The 23,205-nt window shown below is 37.8% G+C and overlaps 1 protein-coding gene across 1 annotated transcript in view; it reads right to left on the bottom strand.

Annotated features, from left to right (window-relative positions):
• Positions 1-8,183, bottom strand: part of LOC136240414 (adhesion G protein-coupled receptor L4-like) — a 28,173-nt gene extending 19,990 nt beyond the window's left edge. Inside the window, exons 1-5 of the mRNA XM_066031426.1 lie at positions 8,063-8,183; positions 7,347-7,442; positions 7,216-7,285; positions 5,583-5,694; positions 5,481-5,530 (exon numbers count right to left, since the gene is read on the bottom strand). Of these exons, the coding sequence (XP_065887498.1) occupies positions 5,481-5,530; positions 5,583-5,694; positions 7,216-7,285; positions 7,347-7,442; positions 8,063-8,183 (449 nt within the window). The remainder of the gene's footprint in view (positions 1-5,480; positions 5,531-5,582; positions 5,695-7,215; positions 7,286-7,346; positions 7,443-8,062) is intronic.
• Between the last annotated feature and the right edge of the window lie 15,022 nt (positions 8,184-23,205).

The following is a 23,205-nucleotide window of genomic DNA, read 5'->3' as shown; positions in this document are numbered from 1 at the left end:
AGCTTTTTTCGAGCAGGTAATAATATCACAGGTGGAAGTAATAGGGTGGGGGGTGGAGGGTGGTGGGTGGGCTTAATATAGGGGTATAAAATGAAGTAAGAAGACGAATGGAATCCAGAGGCCAAGTTTGGGCCCTCCATGGCCCTACATGGCCCTCAAATCACTCCAAATTGACTGAGAACACTATTGGCGAGCTCTCTGTGAAGTCCCAGCTCACTACACACCATTATCACAAAGCCATGGCCATTTAATGATGCCAATCTCCCACTCGTGGCTTTGACAGGGTCGGAAGAAAGCTGCTACAGAAACCAGACTTGCCAGTGCTGATGGAAGTACAGTGTGGAATATGATAGTATGTTAGACCAGCAATCCATTTCTGGTAAAAACATAAGTTTGATTTTGTGTGTGTGGAAGCCTTGTTATGTGAAATCTGGTCACATTTGTACGTGAAGAGTAAATTATAAATAGCTACTATAATATTAATGTTAGTTAATACAACTGAATGCATGCTACTGAAACTTAGTGGTATAGTATTTTTGCCAAAATGACAACAAAGGGGTTTCTGTTAAGTAAGTTTGAGATAAAGCGCCAGATTGTATTAGTTACATTTTGCCTCTTTTTCATGACGTTTCTTTATCTTTTGCTCAACATTAATGACTTATGGTTTAGTATGTAGAGCCCCATAGACACTGTGGCAGCTATGTACAACAGTAGCAAATTTATATGGCTTTCTGAGGTTGGGGTATTTAATGTTAAGCAACTGTACAAATCTATTCTATCAATATACAAATGACACATATGCATGTCACAATTGTATTACCTTAGAAAGTAAGTTAGTAGTAAGGCTATACGGTATATTCATTTTGTCTACTTTTTTCATTATTATACTGTAAACGATATAAGTTATGTAGACCACTGGCCACTACTTATATAATCATTAATCAATTCTCTAAGTGGATGTGCATACATAGTACATGTACAGTTCCTGCAACTAACACACATGAATTGTTCTCTAAAATTAATATACATATATCAAGACACACGGTAGTGTGTCGTGCGGCCCAAGAAGCCGGCGCGTAACACCGTGAGTATATTGACAGGAAGAAAGAAAACGCAATTTTCGCACCTCCATAGCTCTGTGCTGCCTTGATGAAACAACACGAAGTTTGCTGTGGACACTCCCTCCACCTTCAGCACTCCACATTCCAAATTTGAGCGAAATCGCTTCAAGCGTTCCCGAGATATGCGACTTCAAAAATTGGCTTAGTTTCTTCTCTTTTTTTCTTCTTATTTTTCTTCCTCTTTTCGCACACTTACAAAAACTGCTATAAAACGCGAACGCCTTATCCGATCGCCTTGAAATTTGGCACACAGAAGGGGGGTATAAAGGCGCATCTCTGTACCAACTTTGGCTGGAATACGATAAACAGGCAAAGAGTTATGAGCGATTATTCACGAAAAATAACACCAATATGTTGTCACGCCTACAGGGTAAACCGCGTATGGGAAGAAGCTGAAAATCGGTGGGTGAATAGGTTAACTATTGAACCTAAAACCTTTTGTGGTTTGAAAGAAATCGAGCTAAAAACCAGGAAGATACAACGAAAAAACCAACAGTGTGTAACAATTACGCAATCGAGATTAGCTAATAAAAAACGACTGCTTGCCACGCCTACCAGGTAAACCGCTTGGGGTAATGCTTTGAAAATCGCTGTACAGATGGAGTTATCATCTTAGAAAGGCTCTTCAATGGTGTGGAAGAATCAGACTTAAAGCCACGGAGTTATAACACGAAATCCAACTTGGTGTAGCAAGTGCGAGATCGAGATACTCTAATAGAGCAGTCATCCTAATAGAGCAGTCACCCTGAACAGAATTCAAGAGATCAGTTAGAAATAAGTAACCTGTATAGAGATCAGCTACAAACAAATCACCCTGTAGAGGGTTCAGCTACAAACAATTCACCCTGTTCAGACATCAGTTAGAAGTTTTCTTGTAGAGAGTTTAGTTACAAACAAATCACCCTGTTGAAAGATCAGCTAGAAGATGTCACCTTGTAGATAGTTCAGTTACAAAGAAACCACCACGTAGAGAATTCAACTACAAACTAGTGACCCTGTAGATACATCAGCTAGAAGAAGTTACCTTGTAGAGAGTTCAGCTACAAAGAAACCATTCTGTAAAGAGCTCAGCTGCAAACAAATCACCTATACAGAATTCAGGTACAAACAATTCACCCTGTAGAGAGATCAGCTAGAAGAAGTTACCTTGTAGATAGTTCAGCTACAAACAAATCATCTTGTAGAGAGATCAGTTAGAAGAAGTTACCTTGTAGATCGTTCAGCTACAAACAATTCACCCTGTAAAGAGATCAGCTAGAAGAAGTTACCTTGTAGAGAGTTCAGCTACAAAGAAACCATCATGTAGAGAATTCAGCCGCAAACAAATCACGTGTAGAGAGTTCAGCTACAAACAAATCTCCCTGTAGAGAGATCAGCTAGAAGAAGTTTCCTTGTAGAGAGTTCTGCTACAAACAAATCACCCTGTAGAAAGATCAGCTAGAAATCACCTTGTAGAGAGTTCAGCTTCAAAGAAACAATCATGTGAGAGTTCAGCTACAAACAAATTGTCCTGTAAAGAGATCAGCTAGAAGAAGTTACCTTGTAGAGAGTTCAGCTACAAAGAAACCATCATGTAGAGAGTTCAGCTACAAACAAATCACCCTGTAGAAAGATCAACTATAGAAGAAATCACCTTGTAGAGAGTTCAGCTACAAAGAAACCATCATGTATAGAGTTCAGCTACAAACAAATCACCCTGTAGAAAGATCAGCTATAGAAGAAATTACCTTGTAGAGAGTTCAGCTACAAAGAAACCATCATGTAGAGAGTTCAGCTACAAACAAATCGTCCTGTAAAGAGATCAGTTAGAAGAAGTCACCTTGCAGAGAGTTCAGTTACAAAGAAACCACCATGTAGAGAGTTCAGCTGCAAACAAATCATCTGTAGAGAGTTCAGCTAGAAACAAGTCACCTTGTAGAGAGTTCAGCTAGAAGAAGTCACATTGTAGAGAGTTCAGCTACAAAGAAACTACCATGTAGAGAGTTTATCTGCAAACAAATCACCCTGTAGAGAACTCAACTACAAACAAATCGCCCTGTAGAAAGATTAGCTAGAAGAAGTTACCTTATAGGGAGTTCAGCTACAAACAGATCACCCTGTAGAGAGTTCAGCTACAAACAAATCACCCTGTAGAGAGTTCAGTTACAAAGAAACCACCATGTAGAGAGTTCAGCTGCAAAAAATCAATGACTCTGTAGAGAGTTCAGCTAGAAGAATTCACCTTGTAGAGAGTTCAGCTGCAAATAAATCACCCTGTAGAAAGTTCAGCTATGAACAGATCACCCTGTAGAGAGATCAGCTAGAAACAAGTCACCCTGTAGAGAGTTCAGCTAGAAGAAATTACCTTGTAGAGAGTTCAGCTACAAAGAAACCACCATTTAGAGAGCTCAGCTGCAAACAGATCACCCAGTAGAAAGTTCAGCTATGAACAGATCACCCTGTTGAGAGTTCAGTTAGAAACAAGGAATCCTGTAGAGAGATCACCTAGAAGTATCACCTTGTAGAGAGTTCAGCTACACACAAATCACCCTGTACAGAGATCAGCTAGAAGAAGTCACCTTGTAGAGAGTTCAGCTATAAAGAAACCACCATGTAGAGAATTCAGCTGCAAACAAACACCCTGTAGAGAACTCAGCTACAAACAAATCGCCCTGTAGAAAGATCAGCTAGAAGAAGTTACCTTGTAGGGATTTCAGCTACAAACAAATCATCCTGTAGAGAGTTCAGCTACAAAGAAACCATTCTTTAAAGAGCTCAGCTGCAAATAAATCACCTGTACAGAATTCAGCTACAAACAAATCACCCTGTAGAGAGATCAGCTAGAAGAAATTACCTTGTAGATAGTTCAGCTACAAACAAATCACCCTGTAGAAAGATCAGTTAGAAGAAGTTACCTTGGAGAGAGTTCAGCTACAAAGAAACCATTTTGTAAAGAGCTCAGCTGCAAACAAATCACCTGTACAGAATTCAGCTACGAACAAATCACCCTGTAGAGAGATCAGCTATAAGAAGTTACCTTGTAGATAGTTCAGCTACAAACAAATCTCCCTGTAGAGAGATCAGCTAGAAGAAATTACCTTGTAGAGAGTTCAGCTACAAAGAAACCACCATGTAGAGAGTTCAGCTGCAAAGAAATCACCCTGTAGAAAATTCTGCCAGAAACAAATTGCCCTGTAGAAAGATCAATTAGAAGAAGTTACCTTTTAGAGAGTTCAGCTACAAATAAACCATTCTGTAAAGATCTCAGCTGCAAACAAATCACCTGTACAGAATTCAGCTACAAACACATCACCCTGTAGAGAGATCAGCTAGAAGAAGTTACCTTGTAGATCGTTCAGCTACAAACAATTCACCCTGTAGAGAGAGCAATTAGAAGAAGTCACCTTGTAGAGTGTTCAATTACAAAGAAACCACCATGGAGATTTCTGTAATCAATATATGTGACCGGATTTGTGAAAAGGGGTCTTCCACACACATCCAATTCTGTAAACGTTGGAGACCATAACTCAGTGTTCAAGTAACATATTAACCTGAAACTTTCACCATGTATTCAGCTATAGTGGTGCTCACCACTGTCCAAAGTTCAAGGCAATAGCTCATTCCAATCTGAAGTTATCAATTGTCAAAGTTGGCAAATTGGATGTGTGTGGAAGACCCCTTTTTGCAAATCCGGTCACATATGTATTATATATATAATTTGTACATTTACTGATAAAATATTTAAAGTACATCTACTTCATCTTTTCTTCTTCCTGTAGTAAAGAAAAAAAAACATAGGTTAAAAAAGTCCCAAAGCTGGCCATAGGCCGGCTTTGGGGTATACAAATACAAAAAGAAATGAAATCTAATCCAAAACAGCTAAGCTGTAAAAAAAAGTGTACGGCCCTCAGAAAGGCTATGGTGAAAAAGATGTGAAATCCAAGGTGGCGGCCAAGAAATGGCTGTGATGGTAGGTTAATGGTAAAAATTTTAATAACGACAATTCAGGTGAATTTTTGTGCCACTTCACAAAATTTACCTGAATTGTCATTATTAAAATTTTTACCATTAACCTACCATCACAGCCATTTCTTGGCTGCCACCTTGGATTTCACATCTTTTTTCACCATAGCCTTTCTGAGGGCCGCACACTTTTTTTACAGCTTAGCTGTTTTGGATTAGATTATATCTACTGCACACAAACAACCTACTGTATGTACAATACTTAAAGCTGCCAGCACAGTACGTTAATATTGTTTATCAGAGTTTAATAATGTGAATCACTATGAATATAAATGTCCACAGTATCACTTTTCTGAGCACTGGGTTGTCAAATATACATGTTTTGCAACAAGTAAGCACAGCTACATATGTACGTACCTTGTACTGAACATCCAAAAAACACATTTTGTGGCACAAGTGTTCTCCAACTGTAAATTTGTAAAACATTCCGTAGCTCCTCTTTACATGAAATGTACTTACATTAAACTTCAGTGTCACATGTTGAGAATTTTCTAACTGACTGATAGAGCCTTGTGAAATTTGAGTTGAAATCACTACACCTTGCAATGTTCTGAATCTAGAATATCTATCACTGAAGAGATATATACATGTTTACTACACACAGCATGTATCACTACACACAGTACAGTAGCATGTATCGTGTAGTATAGTACTTAGAGGAATGGAGATTTACACTTTTCAGAAGAAATTAATAAGACTAGAAACCTGTCTCACAATTCCTTCATCACTCCTTGGCAGTATTGGTTAATAGGTAGAATAAAGCCACATATCAAAACATATGTATGGGATTTGTCAAATCAAGCATTTTCAGGTGGTCAACATTAAAATTTTTCAAAACACTGGGTTAAACCCTTTTAATATTTGTTTAATATCTTTTTTGAAACCTCAGCTTGATAAAACAGGCTGATCATACTAGACATGAATTTAATAATGGCTGTGTGCATTGTTAAAATTTATTAGTATTAACATCATTGCAGCCATTTGTTGCCATTTGTTGGCTGCCACCTTTGATTTTGCAACTTTTTTCACCCAGGCTTTTTAAGGTCACACCTTTTTTCGCAGCTTGGCTGTTTTTGTGCAAATGATCAAGTTCCTTGTTCTCTAGCAAATATTTTGATATATTATATTGTATGGTTAATAAGTTACAGCAGTTTAGAAGCAGAAGCTACAAATTTGGTGGTGAGGGGGTTAATTAAATTACATTCGTACTATATTAATATTACCATTTTATTTGGCTGACTTTTACATGTACACTTTACAAAACAAGATTGAAATTTCCTAAAGAGCAGTCATTTACTCTAATACAGCAGCCAGGGAATTCCAAGATGAACTATGTATTGATTGAATACTTATAATCTCTTATATATATATTAGGGCTGAGCGATTGTGACATTTTGCTACTTTCATGATTGTAGAATGCAATATATCACAATTATGATAATAATCACGATGTTATATCAGCATCATGCATGCATAACTTTGTATGAAATAATATAATACAATATATTATATAATACAAGGTAAAATCGTGTACAACTTGTGTTAAGGCCGTAGGCAGTTATAGTTTAATACAAACAGTATAATAAATAATAGTATTCTTAGAACCGATTTATTCACACAATGAACTATATCAGAACACTGTAAAAAAGGATTTTTCATTTTAACAAAGAACTTGTTATCCCTGCTGCAAAAAACAGCAAACACTTCATTTATTAAAATAACAATGGGGGAATTTTTGTTGCTGTAACATCATTTTCTTGTTAAAGTAAAAAATTGTCGTTACACTAGCAGTCACTTTTCGTTAAAACATCTAGAATGTTAAAACAGCAATTAACAGTTCCTCTGAAACAACGTATGCTTTTTGTCATTTTTTGGCATTTTTTACAGTGAAGAGTAGGCTTGTTTTCTGGATCAAGTTCTTCCACAACAATATGCACCACCATTTTGAATTAACTAATATACATTTGCATGTGATGTCACAACATCACGATTATTTATAACACATATCAACATCATGATATTCAAAGACAATCACGATTAATCTCATAATCGATATAATCTCCCAACCCTAATATATATATAAGACACATACCGTAAAGAAGGATCATTGATGTATAGCTGTAAATTGTTTGCAACAAAGTTCACTACTGTTACCACTGCATCTGAATGCATGCATTAAAAAATCATACATATTAAGGATGGTAGCTAAAGACAAATCCTTGCCTTCAGTTAGTCTTTGGAGAACCAATTGTAAAGCACTACTTGGTATGGTGATCTGTACACCACCAAATTTGGTTGCTATGGTGTCATTGGGAAAAACTATTGTATTGATCAAATGTAGTATTATTTGGCACCAGTTGAGTATCAATAACTAAAAAAATAAACACAACATAAATGCTGACAATGTACATGCACAGAGCAACACCAACAAATAACCAGCACAACATAACTACAATGTACAGTGTGCATATATAAACTTAAACCACACTGTGAATAGGATATCACTATTATTAAACTGAGGCCTAGGTGAACCGAGCCCAAGATGTTGATAGAAACCAATATCCTACAACTACTACCAGAGTTTAACTAGTTTCTATCCCACATTTAGTATTTGGGCAATTTGTGTAGCATGCTCTGATATACTCGCATGTTAATCTAGATGGTAGAGAAAAGAGAAGGGTGAATTACAAGTAGAAATAAAAAATAATCAAGTACTTGCGTCTTATTTGAATCAATTACTGTACATACAATGGTTAAGTGTCAAGTGTAGAAGAAGACCACTGCTCACCATTCCATTTTGTGTGACCAGACATGCAAATACTTTCCAGTATTACTGAGTTTGTTAATGGGATGTATGTACTTACATCAATGCATTCATAGACACATATGCATGTATATATAATTATATTGTAAATTTTGTAAACACCATGACAACTCACTAATGTCCTCCTCGTTCAGAAAAATCCCACTTTTGTCTGTAGCAGAAGTGACATTACCAACTGCCAGAGCAAAATTCTCAATAGTTCTCAGAAAGTCCTCACCAATTGATTGCACGCCCATCTACCATAAAACATTAGTTGTAGAATTAAAGTGGCCTGCACATTTATTATTCAGTTATCTTAAAGCAAAATAGAAATCACACTGTTAATGAATATGGTGTAGAATTATGCATGTACACTACTGCTTAATACTTTGTGGCTAAAGTGGATGAAGCCTCGTATTTATCAGACATTCAATAGAGAGAACTTTGTTGATGAAAATGTCAGAGCATTAGTGCAATGTATTGTACACTTATAAAACATGGCGAGGATTTATAGTTAAAAGAATGCAATTGCAGCTAATCAAACTGATTGTACATGCATACATCCATGACATATTGTGTCAAGTTGTAGTATTACTGTCAAGCAGAAACATTTAGTAGCAGAAACATGTCTGACTACTCCATTAGAAATTAAGTGTAATGAGACTGCTCTAATAAAATCTCTTCACAAAGTTATTATATCACAGCATATTATTTACATAAATTAACATACATGCATACTGTATATTGACTTACCTTGTCTGACTGTAGAAACACTTCACTGTTTGCATCGCTCAGCATGTCACTGACTGTGGCTGTCACATTCTTGTAGTAGTACACAGTACAAAATTATGTGAATAAATAATTTAAAGATGGTACATACATATATGGATAATCTGTTGACATGCACTACAATTTTAATTTGAACTATAACATTAAACTATTAATTGCTGACTTGACAGTAAGGTGGCCATGTCATGGAAAATTACGGATGATTCCCATTTACAAACATAGGGAAGGCATTCACACTGCTGCAGATTGACACCTTGGGCTGTCAGAACAAAGGAATGGAGGACGATAAAGGTAAGTCCATGATGTGTGTATTATATATACTGCAGTATGCCAAAAATAAGCCTTAAGCAACATTGAACAGTACGTAATTGAGCCTATAGCATTAGCTGTTATCAAGTTATGCTTATCTGAAGGCAGGCATGCAGGCAGGATGGCAAGCAGACACACAGGCAGGCAGGCAGGAAATTCCACTGAATACTTATTAAAATCAATTGGAAGCTTATAGCTAAGGTCATATTGAAGGCACTTTTGGTCTTGGTTACACTCCCAACAGAAAAGCTGACAGTTTTGACTCATGACTAAATCTGGAAGTTAACTTTAACCATACCCCTGCGATGGCTTGTTACATACATACATTAGGTTCAGTATGTGCATGCAATATAGGCATGCAAAAAGATTTGATAAACAAACTCACATTCAAAATCACATCAACAACTTCAATAGTACCATTTTCAGTCAATGCTGAAGTAGTTTTTTTAATAATTCTACAAAGTTGATATCAAAATTTATTATTAAGGGAAACAGGCACAATATACGTACATACAAGAATATTCAATGCAAAGCAGAATCTACAATTATGATGGTGTTAGTATGGCAGTATGGGTTCCATCACACACTAGCAATGAGTTGATAAAAGTTATAGTTATATCACAATATCTTAGTTATTGACATTAGTCTAAGGTGAAAACTGAGGACGAGTGTTAATATAACTAAAATATTCTATGACTGCTGTAATATAACTGGCTTATATCCAAGTAAAACACTGTCGGTACTTTGATTTATGTGGCTTCATGTACAGCCAAGGGTGACTGAAAATATCTAAGACTGTTGTGATATAACTGGCTTATATCCAACTTAATTCTACACACATGCAATTTACCAACTTTGATGATTCATAACTTCAGATAGAAACATGCCATTGACTCAAAATTTGGTCAGTGGTGAGCACCAACATATCTGAGTAGATGAAGAAAAGTTCAGGCTTATATGCATTTTGAACACTACATTATGGCATTCCAAGTTCATAGGATGTGTGTGGAAGGCCCCTTGTTGCATATCTGGTCATACAGCTATGCACATGTGACTGTTCTATTAGGATGACTGTTGTATTAGAGTATCTCAATTCAGCTTTTCACCTACCAGGAGTGTGTCACTATTTAATATTTTTATTGTGCTAGCATTATCTGAATACAATAATAACAAGGTGTATTGCCATGATAGATTGTTAATAGGTATGCTTGATTTTATTAATCAACCAAGATTGCAGTAATAGGCGTGGCATTGAACTTATCGTGAAGTTACTGGTATCTACGGAGTGTAAGTGCTTAAATAACTTTGTGGCATCTAAACAGAGCATCTAAGTATGCTGCTCAAGGAAAGGAAAAATTAACACCTTAATAAGGTTTCATTGAAGAAGCTGATCGAAGATACAGTAAAAGGAAAGACAAGGTGTGGAGGGCACACACACAATGGAATCCCAAAGACACATCCCACTGGTGTGTTTGTTATAATGGTGGCTGTGTGCTGCTTTGTTTGGCCTCCAGCCTTGCAACTGTGGTCAGGCAAAGCTGACTGGCTGGCTGGGCTGCAGGCAGGCAGGCAGGCAGGCAGGCAGGCAGGCAGGCAGGCAGGCAGGCAGGCAGGCAGGCAGGCAGGCAGGCAGGCAGGCAGGCAGGCAGGCAGGCAGGCAGGCAGGCAGGCAGGCAGGCAGGCAGGCAGGCAGGCAGGCAGGCAGGCAGGCAGGCAGGCAGGCAGGCAGGCAGGCAGGCAGGCAGGCAGGCAGGCAGGCAGGCAGGCAGGCAGGCAGGCAGGCAGGCAGGCAGGCAGGCAGGCAGGCAGGCAGGCAGGCAGGCAGGCAGGCAGGCAGGCAGGCAGGCAGGCAGGCAGGCAGGCAGGCAGGCAGGCAGGCAGGCAGGCAGGCAGGCAGGCAGGCAGGCAGGCAGGCAGGCAGGCAGGCAGGCAGGCAGGCAGGCAGGCAGGCAGGCAGGCAAAAAATCAAGTTTCAATGATTTACAAAAAATTAATTTTGGCCATCTGTAAGTGTTTTCTTGTTTTTAATGCTGCATTTGAAGTTATATAGATGGACTAATATTACAAGTACAGTAGAAGGAAGAATTAGGAATTTTAAGCTGGATTGGGGATCAAAGAACAAAAAAGCAGGGAAACAAGAGAACAGCTAAAAAGTTGTGAAACTAGGTAGGTTGCCTATACCTACAGATATACTAGTGGACATCTAATCACTACTCTTCAGTCTATAACCATGACTGAATTAGGGATTATATATGTCCACTAGTGTATTTGCAAGTATAGGCAACCTCCCTAGTTTCACAACTTTTTATCTGCTTCCTTGCTTCCCTGCTTTTTTGTTCTTTGATCCTAATACTTAAAATTCCTAATTTTTCCCTCTAGTTGTTTGTTTTATTTTTTAATAACACAATTATGACTACTGAATCCACATTACAAGAAAGAATGGTTCCAGGCGTGGTGCCAGGTATTCCATAAAATAATTATGCGTCTGAACACTCACTCCAATAATCAATTACGCACTGAAAAGTGAGGTGGTCATTACGCTTTGTTTGTAGCTATGCTCTACTCGTTACACAGCGTTACAAATGAAGGACAGTATAAGAAACTTCTCTGCAATGAATCTAGTTGCTATGGGAAATGCAAGCGAAAAGCATGACACAGCCGAAGAGAAGTCATATCATGCTATCGCAAATTGACACCTTATGTTGTCAGTGAAAAGAACTAGAACACAAAGGAGGACAAAGGTAGATCCATGATACGTACATTGTACATACTGCGGTTGGCAAAAAGGCACATCTCTAGATGAAGCTATGTCGAACAGTGAAGATATCAAGCTCGTAGCCTTATCCATTGTTGAGTTATGCTTGGCTGAAGGCATCAGTTAATTAGTCAGTAGAAAGTCCAGTTAAATAGGAATTTTTTTAAATTCCTTAGAAACTTGTTGGAAGGGTTTGGAGTCACTTTTGAAGGCATTTTTGGGCTTGGCTATGCCTAACCAATACTGCCAAGCTGTTATAAAGGAAATTTGAGGCTGGTTTTAGGATAATATTTTTGGGCAAGAAAGCCCAAAACTGCATGATCCCTAATATACAGTACTACCATACTGTATGATTCCATAAATGTGATTTTCGTTGCATAAGATGTTTCTAAGATGACTTTTAAACATTGCATTGTAGGTATACGCATCATTTTGTGGGGATCCAAATGGTTACAGTAGGTAATGAAAGGTATAGTCATATACACTTCTATTGCTATTAAAATATTACACTCTTAGAAGGTTATATTACTACTGTTAAGTAAATGAGTTCAAATGCTTACTGATCTTAGATAGGCTTGAGAACATTATGCTTTTTAAATTACCTGGAAATTCCTTTTTATTCACCTATTATTCCTAAAATTATTCTCAAATATTTCCTGGAGTACATACTTGCTGGAACAATAGAAGTCACATGGATTTTCTTCTGCAGCTGAAAATATCACTTCCAGGCATAAAAACAATGCATAAAGATCGAGATACCCCCAATAAAGTGATCACATAAAACCTAGGTGACTATTTTATTAGGGTAAGTGTCTGCTCTAAGAGTAACTATCTTTTTTCATGATTTTGATCTCACAATGTTTGAGGATGCCTTTACAAAATTCTTTGCAATACTGCTACAAGGACCCATTCTAATTAATTATTCTTACGATCATCCTATCATTCCGGAATTATTCTTGCCACCTATTATCCTGGAAATCATTCTGGCATAATGTATGCATGCCTATTCTTAGAATTTTCAAACTAACACTTGATCAATTGAAGGCCCTATACTTATTGGAAAGCTAGATAAAGAAGAAAAAAACCAATAATACTGTATATGGATATGTGTGCTGTGTGTATGTGTGTGTATACTCATGCACACTAGCAAAATTTTAACACCTTGAAACTGTATCAATAATTCCAATGGTAGTATTTAGGTTGGTGAGAGAAAGGTTTCCACTTGTTCCGTTAATAACATTGCTCAACTCTTCACTGATACCTTGCAGTTCATAAAGAATATCTATGATACTCCTGTTAGTATTGAGATCATCTTCCAGTTTGTTAACACTCTCTTGTAGGTCAACAAGTTCAGCATTTATACATTGCGTAAAGCCATCCAGGTCATTTTGAAAGCACCTTTGATAATCAAATCCTATTACACATAAAAGTACATGCAAAATAAGAGACCAAGTTTGGAGTTGTACATATATTATGTTGAATGGCTAAGAACTACAGTACAAAATCATGCTACAATAGTGTGCAAGGGCGATTAATACAGTAGTCCTGTCGGGATGTAAGAAAAAGATGTACATGGTACACTCAGATGTACACTACGTTATTTAAACAAGTTTAAGGAAAAAGTGGGAATTAACTATTATGTAGGTATAGGTGACCTCCCTTGTTTCATTATTTTTTTCCCTTATTTCATGTCTTGGGTTAAAGCCATATTGAACAGCAGGTGGGCAGGAGGGAAGGCGGGCAGGAAGGCAGGCAGTCTGTAGAAACTTCAGTTAAACAAGAAATTTCAAAACATCTTGTTGATAGTCACTCTAGAGACATTTTTTGCCTTGATATTACACCTAACCAATGCTATCAAGCTGTCATGAAGGAAAAATGAGGCTGGTAGCATGGTAATATTTTTGGCTTAAAAGCCCAAATCTTCATGATCCCTACTATACAGTAGTACCATACTTTACGATTTTTTCGGTGTCCTTAAGCTAAGTACTGTAAAATCAAGGGTGCCAGATAAAGTGCAACCAGTGAAGCCAGAGCCTCACCGCTTTTTGGCTGAAATGAAATAAAACTTTCAAACTTGGTGAAGCCAAAGCTAAAAGTTGTGAACATGTAATGCACACTTAGCATTCATGTAATGCCATAGAAACAGTTAACACTTATCAAACGTGTCTTCACCCATAACAGCTTCCTGTTGACTTCATACAGCATCAAGTGCCTCTATAAGCAATTACCATTATAATTAGCTTTAGTTGTGTTTGTTTTTGCAGCTACTTTGAGAAGATTCTTTACAGATATTTTAATTACTAAACTCAAATGGTAATGTTATACAGGGTGCATTTTGATCAGTGTCTACAACATTCAGCATTGTCAATTTGTCATGCAGGTAGCTAGCTAGCATGTAGCACCTTGCACACAGTATTATAACCCAAAATTGACTCCAAATGTGACCGGATTTGTGAAAAGAAGTCTTCCACACACATCCAATTCTATGAAAACAGAAGACTCAGTGCTCAATTATTATTAACCTGAAAACTTTCCTGTCCACTCAGCTATGTTGGTGCTGACTACTGATCAAATTTCAACTGAATAGCCTCTTCCAATCAGAAGTTATGAGTTGTCAAAGTTGGTAAATTGGATGTGTGTGGAACACCCCTTTTCACAAATCTGGCCACAAATAACATCTCAAAATACAAACATTTTAATTTTTCCATGCCCCAGACCCCTCTAGACTAGCTTCCTTTGGTAGCATTAGGACTGAGATTTTCCACTTTGACGTTTACTCTGACACCCCTACGTAAAACAACAGTTGTGAGTTTGGTGCAGGGTGAAAAAGACAACTTTGAGTACTAACATCATGTCATTCATGTGAGGCAAATTATATTTTAAAATTGGATAGTTATGAAGATTGTTTATTGATGTTATTTTAAGAGTCCTTTATTGCTCAAGGGAGCAAGTATAAACATGGTATGGAGATGGTTTAACTAACAATCCATGAGTATAAACTACTGTTAGAGAAGGGATCAGTCTATATTTAAAATGCCATAACTCACGTGTGATTTAGTCAAGTTACTTCACATATAAGAACATAATGCAGCACAACTACAGTCCAAACTCTCACCCCTATTATAGTCTACAGTCTACTTTGTATCTATACCAAAATGGCCAAGGTGTGAGAAAAGGGTGCAGCCCTCCAAAATACCAGCCGAGGATGAAAAATGTTGTGAAATCAAAGGTGGCAGCCAATAAACAACTGCAATGATGTTAATGCAGTAATTTTTAATGATGATGGTGATATCATTAAAAATGATTGCATTACCATCATTGCAGAGGAGGTTGGTCACGTGTCATCAAACATCTCATGGATCTCAATAAAAAGTTCGACTTACAGTATTCAACCCTGACACCTCAGTATCATTATAAAGTATTGTATTGTGCAAATTGATATTGATAAATTATGGTTCCCAGAGCCCTTCTATCAGCTGCCCTACACCTTGTGTGGCTTTTATAACCAAGAAATACATACTACATTATGCATACTTCTAGCGAATGTGCCTCATAATAACGATGCTAATTTCAGACACCATGTTGTATTGTGTAATCATACGTGGTAGCAAGTCATAGGGCTATGACGTGTGACCAACCTCCTCTGCCATCATTGCAGTCATTTCTTGGCTGCCATCTTTGATTTCAAAACTTTTATACCTTGGCCTTTTTAGAAGACAGCAACCTCTTTTCACAGCTTGGCTGTTTTGATATAGATACAAAGTATACTCTACATACAAATGTTACTAACCCATCACTTCCAAATGCAGTGTAACACTGTAATTAGCCATTACTGGTGGACTTGTGTTGATCACTACCTCACACTGGTACATTGTACCATTATCAGTTGTGGCCAATTGTGAGATGGTGTAAATGTCTCTGTACACTACTGAGTTGTCTGTTGTGGTGCTAATATTAACTCCCTCCATCCTCTCTAATTCCGTATCATTGCTATTCCACACAATATCCACTCTACTGGTGATACCTTTCACAGTAGTCACATTACATTCCAGTGTTAGTGACTGACCAACTATCTGAGGATTGAGGGCAACAACAGTGATATTGTGAGTAGGAACTGTGAATAAAACAATAATTAGTGTATTAACAAAATAATTATCTTGCATGTGACAGTGCATGGTGTAACCTAGGATGGGCCTGTACAGGCATGCTACCCCTAATTCAGGGAAATGTAGACAGGAAAACTGCTTATGGACTTACAGAAGAACAACACAATATAGTCCGGTAGATGAAACTTGTAACCCCTGAAAAAAATGGTATAAAAGAAAGTTTGGTATCATTTTAAAGCTCTTTTCTCATTGAACAACATATCCAAAGTCCCAAAAAATCGGTAAACTGAAGTTTCAGCTCTAGAAGCCAAGCACTTTTGAAGTGACAGTGCTACAAAGTGGTAACAACAGAACTGAAGTTAATTTGTACAGTGACAATACAAAATATAAACTACAGGCACTAAATTAAATGGTCATAACTTACAATTACAGTCCTCTACCAAGATGCAACTTGCATCATCAGATTCTCAATGAATAGGCAAATCTATTGCTGGGTAAGTTTTGTCTTCCAGACCCTTCCTACAACCATTGCCAGGCAAAATTGAAAACGTGAGAACAAACCTATAGTGATCCGCTTGTCCAACACAAGGCAGACTAATGTTCATACCTTTTGTCTCCATGGGGGTACAGACATGAAACAAAGATTTACAAATGTCTATTGCTTTGGGGATCACGATGCTATCAAGGTTTTTGCCATTAGCACTTTCCTTCATTGAAAAAGAAGTGCTCAAAAAGTACAAAATATTTCACACAATGGCATTACATTTATAAATCACGTGGCTATTTTACACAATTACACATGAAAAGACAAAGTTAAACTATATTAACTATAACTACTACCAAGAGTCCATATTATGGACTCTTGCTACTACTCAGTCTACTTATAATTTCCTCCTCTGCTTCTTGTTCTGGCCATGACGTGGCTGCTGCAGCTGGATAGGTGGCAAATGATACTACTGGCATCTAAAGAAAATTCTGATCTTTTAGCTAGCAAACTGATGTGGACTTGGTGTGACTGGCTAATAGTTTTACTCAATAGGATGCCACACTCAGCTGCTGGAAACTACACCAGATATAAGTAGTCACCTATCAGTTACAAGCTTTCTTGCTGTGGAAACAACTGGACTAGTGCCTGTCTATAAGATGCTAAAAGACATACTGTAATTTATGCTTAATTTTATTTTGCAAAGTTGCAGGGAAAGCATTAGCTAAGACTTCTTAGTATAGTGACAATCAGAAAGCTGTTTTTCAAAATAATAGCATTGTGCACAGTTCTCCTTCACTATACCAGCAGCAAAGAAATGCTGCACATTACATACATAGGTAATCCTGCAAGCTAACATGTTATGCATGTGTATAGCCCATGCCTCCGCCTCCCATTCAATGATAAGAGGCTACTGCTCAATACATTCTGTTTTATTTAAAGAGCTACGTAAAAGCAGTTAATTTTGATTACATACCTTCCGCACTGCAGCACACTACTGATGCTAGCTCCTAATCTCACATCCTCCTGATTACTTGAACTGTGCATTAGTTGAATCATAGAAATTTTAGTTTCACAAACCTTACTTTGATATCTGAGATGAATGCATGCTGAGATGTACGTAGTACTGGTGTTTGGTTCTGTATCTCAGCCTGCCCTGGTGCCATCTCAGCTTTTATACTACTAGCAAAGGCTAATTACCTGCAACTTTCTTTACAACAGCTGTGTCTTTATCAGATTAAGAAAATACTTTCAAAACTGCAGCACTCCCTTTAAAGGGTTGATGCTACAGTATGTGCCTTCATCATTAATTTTATATTGCTCACAGTTTGCCTCTCCAAAGACTGATTTTAATCACAGGTCCTATGGTACCATCTTTTGCCATAAAATCATTTTGCCATTTGATATTGAAGATGTACTGAATACATACTCTGATCTTGAGAAATATTACACACCCTTGCTCTGCAGTTTTATTTGAAAATGACAAAAAATAAAGCATGATAAATATCTTTTTGATCACTGTGTGGCTATAACAAGATCAGTGCTTATGGTTACATACCTAACTATACATTTGTGATGAATGCATCTCACACAGGCTAAGGTTTAATGCAATCATTCACTTATTCGTAACAGGAAGTGAATATCTGTATATTAATGTACTTGCAGTATCAATATTATTCCCTCTTCTCCCCCTTACAGGAATAATAGAGGGTGATTGTAACTAGCCATGGTTTCTGAGCCTATGTACATATTATGGTCATAGTGAGTATATTATTGTTGTGTTCTACTGTATTCAAACAATGCCCCTACAGTAGCCCAAGTATATAAGTGCATGGAGATGTGATGGCAAATGATGCAATGTGCATAGGGAATCTGACTGTATAATAATCAAATCCCTTACTATGGTTCCTGGGAGGTGAAGCTGATCACGCATTTACAGTGTCACATTTGAAAGACGTGCACTTGGCGGCATGGGTGGATATGTACCTTGAGGCATCCAGTGTAGGAGAGGTACTCACACTACTGTTGACAAACTTTGTGCCAGCCATTTTTGCATTAAAAAATCATTTATGTCATCTGCCATGTACAGCTATCACAATATACTGTGTTCGGTTTTCCAGTAGGAATGTGCGTGATTATACAGATGTATCGATATAAAATTTACCAAACATCAGGCCCAAGAAGCCGGCGCGCCACACCGTGATCAAGACACACGGTAGTGTGTCGTTCGGCCTAAGAAGCCGGCGCGCCACACCGTGAGTATATTGACAGGAAGAAAGAAAACGTTATTTTCACACTTTTGTATCTCGGTGATACCTTATCCGATTGAAACCAAATTTGCTGCAGAGTTGCCCGCCAGCTAGAGGAGTCTAAATTCCAAATTTTAAGGAAATCACTCAAGCCATTTCCGAGATACGAGTGGCCAAAGTTTGGTTTTTTTTTTTCTTCGTTTTTTCGCACACTTGCAAAAATTGCTATAAAACGCAAACGCGTACTCCGATCGCCTTGAAATTTGGCACACAGAAGGGGAGTCCAAAGGTGAATCCTAGCATCAAATGTGGTGCAAATCCGATGTATGATTCAGGAGTTATGACCGATTATTCGCGTAAAACAAGATCGATTTGTTGTCACGCCTACAGGGTAAACCGCTTCATGGAATGAGTTGAAAATTGCTATGTAGATGGAGTAACCATCGTAGGAGTGCCTTTTGGTGGTTTGAAAGGAATCGAGATAAAGACCACGGAGATATGACACAAAACCCAACCTGTGTCACAATTACGCGATCGATTTTTAGGAATAAAAAAGTATTAGTTTTCACGCCTACTAGGCAAACCGCTTAGAGCAATGAGCTGAAAATCGGTGTATAGCTGGAATAATCTTCATTGAAAGTCCTTGCAGTAGTATAGAAGAATTGGATTACAAACCACTGAGTTATGATTCGAAAGCCAACTCCGTGTAGCAAATGCGAGATCGAGATACTCTAATAGAACAGTCACCCTAATAGAGCATTCAGCTAATTTATTTACTCCATTATAGAATTCTATTACATCACAAGTTATTCTGTAGGGAGTTCAGCTGCAAACAGTTAATCTTATAGACAGTTCAGCAAGAAGCAAGTCACGCTGTGGAGAGATAAGCTACAAATATATCACTGTAGAGATTCAGAACATTACAAGTCACACTGAAGAAAGTTCAGCTATAAACAAGTTATGCACCCTGTAGAGAATTCAGCTACAATTAAGTCACTCTCTAGAGAATTCAGCTACACAGAATTCAGCTACACACAAGTCACTGTGGAGAGAGTTCAGCTACAAACAAATTACCCTGTAGAGAGATCAGCTACAAACAAAACACTTTGCAGAGTGTTCAGCTACAACAAATCAACCTTTAGAGCGATCAGCAATGAACAAATCAACACAAATCTACCTGTAGAGAGATAAGCTAGAAACAAATCACCCTGTAGAGAGTTCAGCTACAAAAAAATCACCCTGTAGAGGGATCAGCTAGAAGAAGTCACCTTATAGAGAGTTCAGCTACAAAGAAACCATCATGTAGAGAGTTCAGCTACAAAGAAACCACCATGTAGAGTGTTTAGGTGCAAAAAATCACATGTAGAGAGTTCAGCTAGAAACAAATCACCCTGTAGAGAGATCAGCTGGAAGAAGTCACCTTGTAGAGAGTTCAGCTACAAAGAAACTACCACATAAAAATTCAGCTGCAAATAAATCACCTGTAGAGAGTTCAGCTACAAATAAATCCCCCTGTAGAGTGATCAGCTAGAAGAAGTCACCTTATAGAGAGTTCAGTTACAAAGAAACCATCATGTAGAGAGTTCAGCTGCAAACAAATCACTCTGTAGAGAGTTCAGCTACAAAGAAACCGCCATGTAGAGAGTTCAGCCTCAAACAAACCACCTTGTAGAGAATTCAACTACAACAAATCACCCTGTAGAGAAGAAGTTACCTTGTAGAGAGTTCAGCTACAAAGAAACCATCATGTAGGGAGTCCAGCTACAAAGAAACCACCATGTAGAGAGTTTAGCTGCAAACAAATCACCTGTAGAGAGTTCAGCTAGAACCAAATCACCCCGTAGAGAGATCAGCTGGAAGAAGTCACCTTGTAGAGAGTTCAGCTACAAAGAAACCATCATGTAGAGAGTGCAGCTGCAAACAAATCACCCTGTAGAGAGTTCAGCTACAAAAAAATCACCCTGTAGAGAGTTCAGCTAGACGAAGTCACCTTATAGAGAGTTCAGCTACAAAGAAACCATCATGTAGAGAATTCAGCTACAAAGAAACCACCATGTAGAGAGTTTAGCTGCAAACAAATCACCTGTAGAGAGTTCAGCTAGAAACAAATCACTCTGTAGAGAGACCAGCTAGAAGAGGTCACCTTGTAGAGAGTTCAGCTACAAAGAAACCATCCTGTATATAGTTCAGCTACATTTCAAGTCACCCAGTAGAGAGATCAGCTGCAAAAAACTATCCTGTGGGGAATAATGGACATGTAATAAATATATGTGTATAACTTGTATAATTACTAATAAATCAAAAATAATTTAAGTATAAAAATCTTCTTTAAGTTCTTTTCTTCTTCCCATGGTAAAGAAAAAAACACATTGTTAAAAAAGCCCCAAAGCCAGCCATAGGCCGGCTTTGCAGTATACAAATACAAAAAGAAGTGATATCTAATCAAAAACAGCGAAGCTGTAGAAAAAGGTGTGGCCCCCAAAAAGGCCATAGTGAAAAAAGATGTGAAATCCAAGGTGGCGGCCAAGAAATGGCTGTGATGGTAGGTTAATGGTTACATTTTAATAACGACAATTCAGGTGAATTTTGTGCCGCTTGGTCTTGGTACCAAATTCACCTGAATTGTCGTTATTAAAATTTAACCATTAACCTACCATCACAGCCATTTCTTGGCTGCCACCTTGGATTTCACATCTTTTTTCACCATGGCCTTTATGGGGGCCGCACCTTTTTTACAGCTTGGCTGTTTTTGATTAGATTACTACAACAAGGGACTCTGTACTCACTAAATCCATTAGCAGTGGAACCCTAGTGTATACACCAATGGAAGAACATGCCCTACAAATACAGTGGATAGCTGATCAAAGCAATGAAAATCCAAGACAACAATGAAGCAAACCTAAAACTACTGAATACTCATCCCTCACTTAGTGGACAAAAGAATAGCCAAAGGCTTATAAAAGATGGTAGCTTCGTGAGCTAATTGTGATGGGTGCATCTAAAAGTTGCATGTTCAACCTCACAAATGTGCTGGCCATATGTGTGAGATTTAATACTGTCATGTTTCCTTAAGACAAAATATAAGAGATGAAGTTGTTGGATGAAGCAAGAGGATTGAAATTTTACTGTTATTCCTTTTTAGAGGTAAAATTGTAATCATAGAGGTTCACAGGAACTTCAGAAACTGTCCTTCATAAGTAGGTTAAATGTAGAGTGTACTTTACATGGAGGGTCCTTTATGCACTGCATGTACATGTACAAACTTATTTTGACCAGCCATCACTTAGGCTTGCCAATTCCAAACTAATGCATATGCACAACCATAGTACTGTGCCTGTGATCCATTTTTCCTCAGATATCAACTGAACAAGTAAGCTGTAGCTGGTGATTACTATTCTATTAGACACCAGCTGTCAACCGTTTGTTACAGAAATTACATGCAAAAATTTAAACAACAGTAAAAATTTTCCCCAATATGGATATTTTGGGATTTTAGATATGTTATTCTCCATTAAATTTCACACAGAATGATACCAAAACTTCTTTTATACCATTTTTTTCTGGGTACATGACTTTTTTTGCATTTGACTACCGGACTAATATCAAGTTAGGAAGACTAAGATTTCAGAAAGTCAACATATTCTAAAATTATTTGCAGAACTGAACTAGCACCCCAGCTTTCACTTATTGAAATGTAAGGAAGCCACATATATTCCACCCATCATACAGGCATTAGCTGCAGTAAAGAAAACAGGGTGGGCCTGTACTACTTCTAATTCAGGGGAATACAGAAAGGAAATTTGCGTACAGACTCACAGAAGAACAACACAATATCAAAGTTTTACAGTGACAATGCATACACATTGGGTTTTCAGGGAAACATAATTATTGTAAAGTTAATTGCAGAACTGAAGACATATAAAATGTTCAGCTATATTCCACACATCATACAGGCATTACAACAGGCAAGGCACATATATATTTTTGGAAAGGCACATGTACTTTTGGCTTAAGTGACAATGGACAGTGAAGAAATCAAGCCTGTATTGTTAAACATAGTCACGTTATAGTTTGTTTGGCTGAAGGTATCAGTATGTTAGTTAGTTGCTGTACTATAGTATAATAATTATTCAGTTATTTTATTTTTAAGGGGTTCAGGGTCACTCTGAAGGAAAAGTTTTATGGTGGGTTGATTGTGTATGACTGATGCTACATACCAAGCTATTGTGAAACAAAAATGAGGCTAGATTTGGGTGGTAGCTACTGTTGGGCAGGAAAGCTCAAACCTTTAGGCCAAACGTATAGTGCAGGCAGGCAGGTCATTACCATTGTTCATTATATCTCTAGTGTTTGCCACAATACAGCTAGTTAGGCTCAACCTCTGGCAGATATAGGCTAACTTGGACAACTCTGCATGTAACTTGGCATCCTCTAAAGTAACAGACACAAGGTTCTGGTGCAGGTAGCTAGTCATCCTTCATGACAGCTCAGTATGTTCCACTCAAGGTTCAACTTCTTACTTGTAAATCCTGCAAATTTAATGCTAATGTCAGAGACTTTTCTCTAGGCTACAATGCACAAGGTAGC

Source organism: Dysidea avara, chromosome 1 (assembly GCF_963678975.1).
Source record: "Dysidea avara chromosome 1, odDysAvar1.4, whole genome shotgun sequence".
NCBI classification, from domain to species: domain Eukaryota; kingdom Metazoa; phylum Porifera; class Demospongiae; order Dictyoceratida; family Dysideidae; genus Dysidea; species Dysidea avara.
Note: the sequence above shows the minus strand (reverse complement) of the source record. Positions and strands in the feature narration are given on the sequence as shown.